We start from the raw sequence: 12574 nt of genomic DNA, 5'->3' as shown, positions 1-12574 counted from the left end.
CCCTCACACCCCGGTGTATAACATCCAGCCCCTCACACCCCAGTGTATAACATCCGGCCCCTCACACCCCAGTGTATAACCTCCGGCCCCTCACACCCCAGTGTATAACATCCAGCCCCTCACACCCCAGTGTATAACATCCGGCCCCTCACACCCCAGTGTATAACATCCAGCCCCTCACACCCCAGTGTATATCATCCGGCCCCTCACACCCCAGTGTATAACATCCAGCCCCTCACACCCCAGTGTATAACATCCAGCCCCTCACACCCCAGTGTATAACATCCAGCCCCTCACACCCCCGGTGTATAACATCCAGCCCCTCACACCCCCGGTGTATAACATCCGGCTCCTCGCCCCCAGTGTATAACATCTGGCTCCTCGCCCCCAGTGTATAACATCCGGCTCCTCACACCCCAGTGTATAACATCCAGCTCCTCACACCCCAGTGTATAACATCCAGCTCCTCGCCCCCAGTGTATAACATCCAGTTCCTCACCCCCAGTGTATAACATCCGGCTCCTCGCCCCCAGTGTATAACATCCGGCTCCTCACACCCCAGTGTATAACATCTAGCTCCTCGCCCCTGATGTATAACAGCTAGCTCTTCGCCCCCGGTGTATAACATCCCGCTCCTCGCCCCCGGTGTATAACAACCCGCTCCTCGCCCCTCGTGTATAAAATCCAGCCCCTAATGTTACAGAGCGGGGGGCTAAATGCTGAGGAGCAAAGGGCAGAAAAGTCACCAGCGCTTTGCTGTCTTCATAGCTGCAGACACCAGACCTTGTCTGGTAACATCAGCACACATTGCCCCCACCGGGAGCTTCATGGCTGAACAGCTGCAGCAGCCGTACATCAACAGGCACAATGCCGAGCATCAGTTGGAGAGGTGTAAAGCCGCCATCACTGGCCTATTGAGGAAACGTGTTCTGTGCAGTGACGGATCGCACTTCTTTATCTGCGTCTGATCACCAGTCTGGGTTTGGTGAAGCCAGGAGAACATGACCCACCGACAGCTGTACAGTTTGATGGAGGAGGGATGATGCTATAGAGATATTTTTTGAGGGTTCGGCCTTAGCCTCTTAGGTCAATTGAAGGGAAATCATGCTTCACCATGGAAGAAATTTTGGCCATTTGTAGCTTCCGGTTTTGTAGAAGGTAATTTTCTGTTCCCCATTACTGTGCTCAGTGGACAAGGTCAATGAAGTTATGGTTGGGGTTGGAAGCAGTGTCTCCATTCAGGCCACACACAGTGTACTGGAATCTAGGGGCAGAGGTGACATTGGGATTGGGGGTCATGGGATATCAGTGAAGCTGAACCATGGCCCTCAGAGCCATGCTCCATGGACCCTTAGCACCCCAGTCTGACACTGCCTACAGCCTCTTTGGGCCAGGCCGGACTCATCTGCTTCATTTCCCTTGACCCCCAATATCTCATGACTCCCAATCCCAATGTCATTGCTTTATAGAAGGCCATTTTCTGTTCCCCATGACTATGCCCAGTGGACAAGGTCCATAAAGGTATGGTTGGGGGAGTTTAGTGTAGTCGAACATGACCGGTAACACAGAGCCCCAACCTCAACCACATCCAACACCTTTGGGATGAACTAAAACAGAGATTGTGATCCCGGCCTCTCCCCAACATCAGGGTTTGACCTCTCAAATGCTCTTCTGGATGAAAGATCAAAAATTCCAATAGACACCTCTAAAATCTTGTAGAAAGTCTTCCCACGAGACCCAAATCTGTTAAGGCGGCAAAGGGGCCAACTCCATATTTTTGGCCATGGATGTAGAATTGGAGGTCAGAAAAGCTGCTGTAGATGTAATGTGTAGTGTAAGTAGGGTGTATATTTCTGATCATATCACTTTATGTATTGCCTTTCCTCCAGCCACTGAAGAAAATGGCAGACCGAATACGAAAGTATCAGATCCTGAACAACGAAATCTTTGCAGTCCTGAACAAATACATGAAGTCCGTGGAGAGCGACAGTTCCACGGTGGAACATGTACGGTGCTTCCAGCCCCCCATTCACCAGTCACTGGCTACCACCTGCTGAAGGGAACACAAAGGGATGAAACGTTGTGGACGATTTTGACAAATTCCATGTTGTGGTGCATGTTCGTCCTTTACACCTTCATAATGCTGTGGAAACAACAGGACTGTACAGGAACTAGCCATGTATCGGGGTGCGCGTTGACTATCACTCCTATCAGGGTCTGTGGTGGTTAATTACTGATCTCCGCCAGAGTTTGCCGAGGTCTTGTGATGACAGAGCAGTATCAAAGGGTTTGTTATTTTTACTGGTTTGAACCAAGTTTTAAGTATTTTTTTTGATCTACTAATCATAGACTGGCACTTCGAGGGATTGTCCAGAATTGTGCCGGAAAGGACTAATTGTGCTTGAACCTTGTAATATATACGTCGTGTACATGGGCCTAGTAATTAAAGGGGCCAGACTGAAACTGCACCATTCAAGGGGTCCCATATGCTGTACCGCACAAGATCCCCTTTTACTCCTTCAGTTATACGGACCCCAAAGATTAAATTTCGGAGATCACTGCATAGGTTGCGGATATTTGCCATGACCACGCCTTTAGATGAGGTTATGTAGATGGAAGTCTGCCCCCTCTTACAGATGCGCCATGGTTGTATCAGCAGCCATAGCCGCGGCCCCCCTTATATGACTGTGAGACATAAGCACATACTAACTATAGTTGTAAATTGCAGAGGACCCCTTTAATCTTTAGTGTCTAACCACAAACTTGTTACCTGCCCTATTTATTGTGACTGTACAGTGTTGTGCAAATCTCATCTGCGCTTGAAGAATATTTCAACAACTTATACATGTTATCGGTGGGTTCAGTTTACCAGTGAGGGGGTAAGTAAGGCCGACTAATGTCGCCCACTAACCGCCCGCCACACACAGTCATATTGTATCACGGATATATAGTTTTTTTTTAATTATTATTATCATTGTATTACAGAATTGTATTCATGTATTGTGGTAACTTCATTTTTTTATAGTTTTTTTTGGTATTTTATTTTGCATAGTTCTTCATTTTAAATTATTTTGCTTTCTTGCTTGTGAATAAAAACAAAGATAAATTCTCATAAATGGACGTGTGATTGATTTTCACTATGTGACCCGTGATTATATTAAACTAGCTGTAGTACCCAGCGTTGCCCGGGATAGTATCTGTGTCTCTCCCTCTCTCCCAGTCTCTGTCTGTCTCCCTCTCTGTCTGTCTCTTTCCCTGTCTGTCTCTCTGTCTGTCTCTTTCCCTGTCTGTCTCTGTATTTTTTGTCTGTCTGTCTCTATCTGTCTCTCTCTATCTCTTTCTCGGTCTGTCTGTCTACCTGTGTGTCTGTCTGTCTCTGTGTGTCTGCCTGTCTCTTTGTCTGTATCTTTCCCTGTCTGACTTTTTGTCTACCTGTCTCTTTGTCTGTATATTTTCCTGTTTGTATCTTTCCCCATCTGTCTCTTTCCCTGTCTGTCTCTGCCTGTCTGCCTTTTTCTCTGTCTGTCTGCCTCTTTCCCTGTCTCTCTGTTTGTCTCTGTCTCTTTCCCTGTCTGCCTCTGTCTGTCTGTCTCTTTCCCTGTCTGTCTCTTTCCCTGTCTGTCTATATATTTCCTCATCTATCTCTTTACCTGTCTGTCTGTCTCTGTCTGTGCCTGTCTGTATGTCTGACAATGTCTCTCTCTGTCTCTCTCTCTACAGAAACCATATTACCTCACACATAAGCTTCTTATATTAATAACTAGAAGGTGGCCCGATTCTACGCATCGGGTATTCTAGAATTTACGTATTGTGTAGTTAATGTATGATTTTTGTTATATATATATATATATATATATATAGATGTTGTTGTGTGTAGTTACCAAGTGTTTGTGTAGGGGCTGTACATGTTCTGGGTGTTGTCTGGGTGTGGCGGGGGGTGAGAGCGTTGTTGTATGTGTGTTGCGTGTGTTGCGTTGTTTGTGGAGCGCTGTGTGTCTGTAGCGTTGTGTGTGTGTGTGTTGCGCGGTTTGTGTGGGTGTGGTGTGTTTTGGGGGGAGGTATGTTTTGTGCAATGTGTGTGTTGCGTGGTATGTGCATATATTTATGTATGCCGCAGTGTTTGTGTGTTGGGTGTTGTGTGTGTGCAGCGTTGTCTGTGTGTGTGGGTATCTGTGTAGGGCGGTGTTTGTGGTTCCCAGTGTGTGTGTGTGGTGTGTTGTGTGTGTGTGTTGGGGGGAGGTGTGCACCGCCCATCGTGCTCCATCCCCCATGCTGCGCACTCCCAAACGTGGTCCATCCGCCATGCTGCGCACTCCCAAACGTGCTCCATCCGCCATGCTGCGCACTCCCAAACTTGCTCCATCCGCCATGCTGCGCACTCCCAAACGTGCTCCATCCGCCATGCTGTGCACTCCCAAACGTGGTCCATCCGCCATGCTGCGCACTCCCAAACGTGCTCCATCCGCCATGCTGCGCACTCCCAAACGTGCTCCATCCGCCATGCTGCGCACTCCCAAACTTGCTCCATCCCCCATGCTGCGCACTCCCCATCGTGCTCCATCCCCCATGCTGCGCACCCCCCATCGTGCTCCATCCCCCATGCTGCACCAGCATCAGCCTCTTTCCTCCCAGCATCAGCCTCTCTGTCCCCAGCTTCAGCCTCTCTCTCCTCCCAGCCTCAGCCTCCCCCAGCATCAGCCTCTCTTCTCTCAGCCTCCCCCCTCCCAGCCTCCCTCCTCTCAGCCTCCCCCAGCATCAGCCTCCCCCTCCCAGCGTCCCCCAGCATCAGCCTCCCCCTCCCAGCCTCCCCCAGCATCAGCCTCTCGCCTCCCAGCCTCCCCCAGCATCAGCCTCTCTCCTCCCAGCCTCCCCAGCATCAGCCTCTCTCCTCCCAGCCTCCTCCAGCATCAGCCTCTCTCCTCCCAGCCTCCTCCAGCATCAGCCTCTCTCCTCCCAGCCTCCCCCAGCATCAGCCTCCCCCTCCCACCCTCCCCCAGCATCAGCCTCTCTCCTCCCAGCCTCCTCCAGCATCAGCCTCTCTCCTCCCAGCCTCCCCCAGCATCAGCCTCCCCCTCCCAGCCTTCCCCAGGATCAGCCTCTCTACTCCCAGCCTCCCTCCTCCCAGCCTCCCCCAGCATCAGCCTCCCCCTCCCACCCTCCCCCAGCATCAGCCTCTCTCCTCCCAGCCTCCCCCAGCATCAGCCTCTCTCCTCCCAGCCTCCCCCAGCATCAGCCTCTCTCCTCTCAGCCTCCCCCAGCATCAGCCTACACCCTCCCAGCCTCCACCAGCATCAGCCTCTCTCCTCTCAGCCTCCCCCAGCATCAGCCTACACCCTCCCAGCCTCCCCCAGCATCAGTCTACCCCAGCATCAGCCTACCCCAGCATCAGCCTCTCTCCTCCCAGCCTCCCCCAGCATCAGCCTCCCCCTCCCAGCCTTCCCCAGGATCAGCCTCTCTCCTCCCAGCCTCCCCCAGCACGCCGTGCTCCTCTGCCGACACTCACAGATCTGATCGCTCACACACACACACTCACACATCAGAACACACTCACACACATCCGATCGCATACACTCACACACACACTGACGATATTGCACATACGCGCTCACACTCACAACATCCGGAGATACCACATGCTTCTGGCCATGTGATCCTCCGGCAGGTCCTGGAAGGTCACACCACAGTATCGCCGCCGAGAAGCAAGCGATATCCCAGGATGTTGTGAGTGTGTGGATGCGATGTAACGTGTGTGTGAGGTGTGTGTGAGGTGTGTGTGATCTGATGTGTGTGTGTGTGTGTATGTTCCGCCGCTGCAGGACCTTGATGCGCTGGTAACTATGCTACCATGGTTACCAGCGTATCCCGTCCCCTGCTCGCACGGGAGCCCACACCAGCTTACGGCGGCCAGCCCCAGCAATGCGAGGGTATGTGTCGGCTGGGTTGGCGGCGTACGCTGATGTGGGCTCCCCGGGGGTACAGTACTCACCTGGGAGTCGTGGCTCCGTCTCGGTTCGGGGAATGCGTGCGGGGGGCGGGGCCAGAGCGAGAGTGCATTGCGTGAGGGGGGCGGGGCGGGGCCGAGTTGCCAATGCGTGCAGGGTGCCGGGGCGAGAGGCCAATCCGTGTGGGGGGCGGAGCCTGGGCAAGCGGCCGGCCAATCCGTGTGCGGGCGGAGCGGCCAATCCGTGCGGGGGGGCGGGGCCATGGCGAGCCCAGCGGCCAATCAGCTTTGTGTCACCGTAAGGACACAATTTTGGAGCAAGACAGACAGACAGACAGAATAAGGCAATTATATATATAGATGTCCTTCGTTCCTATAGCAATAGCTCCCAGCTCCATTCACTTTAATGTAAGCAGGTTTTTTGGAGAGTAACTGTAAAGCGCTGGGTTACATTTTCCCGTCAAAACATAGTCTATGACATTCCCTGAGTCACATGGGGTGTCTGTGCAAATTTTGTGATTGTAAATTTTAAATGTTACGATGCGGATTCCTTTAGTGGACATACACAAACACACACACAGTTGCGATGCGGATTCCTTTAGCGGACATACACACACACATACATACTGTACATACATACAGAATACCCGGACGATCTCTAAACTGACCACCATAGAATCCCCATAGTGATTAAAATTTAGTTTAAAGGGTTTATCTGGCTACACTCACTTCTGCTAACAGGACCTGCCAATCATGCAAGTTTCGACAAGGATGTGAAGTAGCAACATTATCACTTTCACATTATGGGAATCTCCTCTCCTTGGGGAGACCTTTGAGACAAGTCTGGGTGTAACGGGGTGCCGGGGGTGCCTCGGGGGTTGTAGTCGCGGCCCCTTTAGGTGACAGGCTAACCCCCGGCCCCGCCGTCACTATTGGGACAGGGGATTGTTTTGCGGGGCAGAGTGTGGATGGAGGGAGCACGCTGACAGACGCAGGAAAATTCCGCAGGCAGGCATCAGTTGAATCAAAAGGCATGTTTATTGCACGTATCTTCACAACAGAGGCAACAATCTGATGGCATCGATTCACAACTTCTGCTGGGGAAAACTCTTCCTGTCGTCTCTTCTCAGGGGGCTGTGCCCGGCTACTCTACTTCACCTGGGCTCCCGCTCCGGCTACCGCAGACTTGACCCACACAACTCTGTTTCACCGTCTAAGACACTTTCTCTTTCCTTTCCTTCGCTTAGCTGTCAACATAGCTCCCACACTCTGCCCCCGTTGCTCCTTCTCCCCCGTCCCGGAATCAACTCCTCAAACTCACACTTTCTTCCCTTCTTCCCTACAACACTTTCTCACCCTCCCCCTTAAGCTGCCGGCTCCTCCTCTCTCCTGCACTGTTTCTATGGGGACAGCCGTCCCACCCGGCCACTAGGGGAAACCCATCTATACAGTAAAAATCCAGTAAAACACAATTAATCAATAACATTACTAGTAACAGCTTTGTCTACCCCAGCGGGGGTATCTTCAGGGGGGGAAAACTACGCCTCCTTGTAAGGGGTCCGTCCACCCCTTACATTCCTCCCCTCTTTTTGCCTTAGCCTCCCGGCAAGGCTCGCATCTGTAAAACACAATGTTAACAGCAAGGCAATCTTTGTATAAAACTTTAAAACCTTCATGAAAAACAACCACTGAACGCACAAGTTCTGCGCCCGGAGTCCCTCCAAGGGAGCTCCCGGTCTTTGCAGGCAGTTTTCCCGGAGGCCCTTAACCCCTTAGTGACGGAGCTAATTTTCACCTTAATGACCAGACCAAATTTTGCAATTCTGACCAGTGTCACTTCATGAGGTTATAACTCTGGAACGCTTCAACGGATCCTGGTAATTTTGAGATTGTTTTTTCGTCACATTTTGGGCTTCATGTTAGTACCAAATTTAGGACAATATGTTTTGCGTTTATTTATGAAAAAAATTGAATTTTGGCAAAAATTTTGAAAATTTAGCAATTTTCAACTTTTGAATTTTTATACCGTTAAACCAGAGATTTCTGTGACACAAAATAGTTAATAAATAACATTTCCCACATGTCTACTTTACATCAGCACAATTTTGGAAACAAAATTTTTTTTTGTTAGGAAGTTAGAGGGGTTCAAAGTTTATCAGCGATTTCTCATTTTTACATCAAAATTTACAAAACCATTTTTTTAGGGACCACATCACATTTGAAGTGACTTTGAGAGGCCTAGATGATAGAAAATACCCAAAAGTGACACCATTCTAAAAACTGCACCCCCGAAAGTACTCAAAACCACATTCAAGAAGTTTATTAACCCTTCAGGTGCTTCACATGAACAAAAGCAGTGTGGAATGAAAAAAAGCAAAAATTAAATTTTACCTAAAAATGTTGCTCTAACCCAAATTTATTCACTTTTAGAACAAATAACACAACAAAATGGACCCCAAAACTTGTTCCCCACTTTCTTATGAGCGCGCCGATACCCCACATGTGGTCAGAAACCTCTGTTTGGACAAATGGAAGGGCTTGGAACAGAAGGAGCAATATTTGAATTTTGGAAAGCAAATTTGGCTGAAATAGATTGCGGGCACCATGTTGCATTTACAGGTCCGCTAAGGTACCTAAACAGAAGAAACCCCTCACAAGTGACACCATTTTGGAAACTAGACCCCTCAAGGCTTCTATCTAGGGGTATAGTGAGCATTTTAGATGCACAGGTACTTCACAGATTTTGTTAACGTTACGTTGTCATATTGAAAATTTTAATAAATTTTCTCAAAAATGTTGCTTTAGCATCAATTTTCTCACTTTTTCAAGAGGTAATTCCAAAAATTTGACCTCAAGGTTTGTTAACCACTTTTTTATGAGCGCGGTGATACCTCACATGTGGTCTGAAACCTTTGTTTGGACAAATGGGAGGGCTTGGAACGAAAGGAGCAATATTTGAATTTTGGAAAGGAAATTTGGCTGAAAAAGATTGCGGGCACCATGTCACATTTGGAGGTCCCCTAAGGTACCTAAACAGCAGAAACCCCGCACAAGTGACCCCATTTTGGAAACTAGGCCCCTCAAGGAATTTATCTAGATGTTTGGTGAGTACCTTGAACCCCCAGGTGCTTCACAGAATTTTATAACGTTGAGCCATGAAAATAAAAAAATAAAATTTTACCACAAAATTGTTATTTCAACCAGGTAGCTTTTTTTTCACAAGGGTAACAGGAAAAAAATCACCATGAAATTTATTGTGCAATTTCACCTGAGTTTGGCGATACCTTATATGTGGTGGAAATCAACTGTTTGGGCGCATGACAGGGCTCGGAAGGGAAGGAGTGCCATTTGACTGCAAAATTGGCTGGAATCAATAGCGTACGCTATGTTGCATTAGGAGAGCCCCTGAGGTGCCTAAACAGTGGAGGTCCCCCACAAGTGGCCCCATTTTGGAAAATAGACCCCTGAAGGAATTTATCTAGATGTTTGGTGAGTACCCTGAACACTCAGGTGCTTGACAGAAGTTTATAATGTTGAGCTGTGAAAATAAAATAATACATTTTTACCACAAAATTGTTACTTCAACCAGGTAGCTTTTTTTTCACAAGTGTAAAAGGAAAAAAATCAGCATAAAATGTATTGTGCAATTTCTCCTGAGTATGCTGATACCTTATGTGTGATGAAAATCAACTGTTTGGGTGCACAGCAGGGCTCGGGAGGGAAGGAGCGCCATTTGACTGCACAATTGGCTGGAATCATTGGCGGACGCTATGTTGCATTTGGAAAGCCCCTAAGGTGCCTAAACAGTGGCGGTCCCCCACAAGTGACTCCATTCTGGAAACAAACCACCTCAAGGCTTTTATCTAGGTGTATAGTGAGCAGTTTGAATCCAAGAGTACTTCACAGAATTTGATAAGCTTAGGTTGCCATATTGAAAATTTTCATTTTTTTCACAAAAATGTTGCTTTAGCATCATATTTGTTACTTTTTCAAGAGGCAACAACAAACCGTGGACCCCACAGCTTGTTATCCAATGTCTTATGAGCACAGGGATACCCCACATGTGGCCAAAAACCTCTGTTTGGATAAATGGGAGGGCTTGGAATGGAAGGAGCACCATTTGAATTCTGGAAAAGTTGAAATAAATTGCGGGCACCATGTCACATTAGCAGGGCCCCTTGGGTACCTATACAGCAGAAACCCCCCACAAGTGACCCCATTTTGGAAACTGGATTTTATTCAGGAGTATAGTAAGCATTTTGAATCCACAGGTACTTCACAAAAATGTTGCTGTAGCAACAAATTTCTCACTTTTAGGCTATGTGGCCATGATCCAGCGACACGGCGTCTAGTACAGAGTGTCAACCTTCCTGCAGAGATGTGAGTGTTGTCCACGGGAGAACGCAGCTGCCCATGCCCACGATTTGGGTTCATGCTGCTGTGGAGCTCTATGCTACCTGCAGAGAACACTCTTGTCTCCACAGCATAAATTGACATGCTGAGGCTCAGGAAGCTGCGCCACAGGTTGGTTTATGCTGCGGAGAAAAGAAGCCCAGTGGGCATGAGATTTCTAAAAATCCTTCCACTGTGCTTCTACTGCACAATGCAGCGCTATGGATGCAGGGAAAACACTCTGCACCCAAAACGCTGCAAACCCTGATTGTGGGCACATAGCCTAAAATGCTACAATGGATGAATGGATAGATGTCAAACATATATAACGTCCCACCCCCCTGCATATTCTAAGCTGGCGCCCTTTAGTGCCTTTCATATGGCACTAAAGGGTGCCTAGCCTTGCATTTAGCCCCCCAAAAAATTAATAATTAAAATAAACGACGTGTGGTCCCCCCTATTTTTGATAGCCAGCTAGGGTAAAGCAGACAGCTGTAGCCTGCAAACCACAGCTGACAGCTTCACCTTAGCTGGTGATCAATTTGGAGGGCTCCCCAGGCGTTTTTTTAAAAAAAAAACAAAAAAAACAAAAACGTGGGGTCCCCCCCAAATTAGATCACCAGCCAAGGTGAAGCGGACAGCTGGGGTCTGGTATTCTCAGGGTGGGAAGAGCCATGGTTATTGGACTCTTCCCAGCCTAAAAATAGCAGACCGCAGCCGCCCCAGAAGTGGCGCATCCATTAGATGCGCCAATCCTGGCGCTTCGCTCCAGCTCATCCCGCGCCCTGGTGCGGTGGCAAACGGGGTAATATACGGGGTTGATACCAGCTGTAATGTCACCTGGCATCAAGCCCTGGGGTTAGTGATGTCACGGCATCTAAACAGATACCCGACATCACTAACCCAGTCAAGTAATAGAAAAAAATAAAGACAAAAAAAAAAATTTGTTTGAAAAAAAAAACTCCCCGAAACATTCCTCTTTCACCAATTTATTGAAAATAAATAAATTTCGGTCGCTGTAATCCATTTTGGAGGTCCCTCGGCGACTCTGGACCTTCTAGAATATGGGGGGCACGTTCAGGGAACGTATCCCCCATTTTCTGGAAGTGCAAGCTCTCCATGAGCAGTGTGGGTGCAGTAATCTGAGAATACTGCACTCACACTGCCCCGGTCCAACTTAGGGCAGAGTGACCTGCAGTAACCTCATTCCAGAATATGAGGGGCACGCTCACAGAACGTAAACCCCATTTTCTGGAACAGCAGTCTCTCCATGTGAGGAGTGTGGCTGCAGATCACTGCACTCACTCTCCCCCGGTCCACAGTGGAGCAGCCTGTGCAGCAGCGACGTCAGCGTCCCTCGGCGACTCTGGACCTTCTAGAATATGGGGGGCACGTTCAGGGAACGTATCCCCCATTTTCTGGAAGCGCAAGCTCTCCATGAGCAGTGTGGGTGCAGTAATCTGAGAATACTGCACTCACACTGCCCCGGTCCAACTTAGGGCAGAGTGACCTGCAGTAACCTCATTCCAGAATATGAGGGGCACGCTCACAGAGCGTACCCCCCATTTTCTGGAACAGCAGCCTCTCCATGTGAGGAGTGTGGCTGCAGATCACTGCACTCACTCTCCCCCGGTCCACAGTGGAGCAGCCTGTGCAGCAGCGACGTCAGCGTCCCTCGGCGACTCTGGACCTTCTAGAATATGGGGGGCACGTTCAGGGAACGTATCCCCCATTTTCTGGAAGCGCAAGCTCTCCATGAGCAGTGTGGGTGCAGTAATCTGAGAATACTGCACTCACACTGCCCCGGTCCAACTTAGGGCAGAGTGACCTGCAGTAACCTCATTCCAGAATATGAGGGGCACGCTCACAGAGCGTACCCCCCATTTTCTGGAACAGCAGCCTCTCCATGTGAGGAGTGTGGCTGCAGATCACTGCACTCACTCTCCCCCGGTCCACAGTGGAGCAGCCTGTGCAGCAGCGACGTCAGCGTCCCTGCTTGCAGGGATCCAGCTGACAGCCGCTGTCTGCGCATGCGCCGCCAGCATTCAAGAAGGAGGCAGCGTGATCGCGGGACAGATCACCAGCCAGGTAACGGGGCTGACTGGGGGACCTGGGGACGACTTTTTTGCCGCATGTGACGTGTCACATGCAGCAGAAAGAGCAGGATGAATGCGGCCGCGCGCTGTGCGCCGCAATCTTGCATGCTCCGGAGGGGGGGGGAGGGGGAGCGCTCTAGAGAAC

General features: G+C 49.5%; 1 protein-coding gene across 3 annotated transcripts in view; it reads left to right on the top strand.

Annotated features, from left to right (window-relative positions):
• Positions 1–3110, top strand: part of CYFIP2 (cytoplasmic FMR1 interacting protein 2) — a 149335-nt gene extending 146225 nt beyond the window's left edge. For all 3 annotated transcript variants that reach the window (XM_075344300.1, XM_075344298.1, XM_075344299.1), the window contains one exon: positions 1890–3110. In XM_075344300.1, coding sequence (XP_075200415.1) covers positions 1890–2057 — 168 coding nt within the window. In that variant the 3' untranslated portion in view covers positions 2058–3110. The remainder of the gene's footprint in view (positions 1–1889) is intronic.
• Positions 3111–12574: the final 9464 nt, after the last annotated feature.

The sequence above is a fragment of the Anomaloglossus baeobatrachus genome, chromosome 4 (genome assembly GCF_048569485.1).
Source record: "Anomaloglossus baeobatrachus isolate aAnoBae1 chromosome 4, aAnoBae1.hap1, whole genome shotgun sequence".
Lineage (NCBI taxonomy): Eukaryota > Metazoa > Chordata > Amphibia > Anura > Aromobatidae > Anomaloglossus > Anomaloglossus baeobatrachus.
The sequence above is the reverse complement of the archived record's forward strand: the minus strand, read 5'-3'. Positions and strand labels throughout refer to the sequence as shown.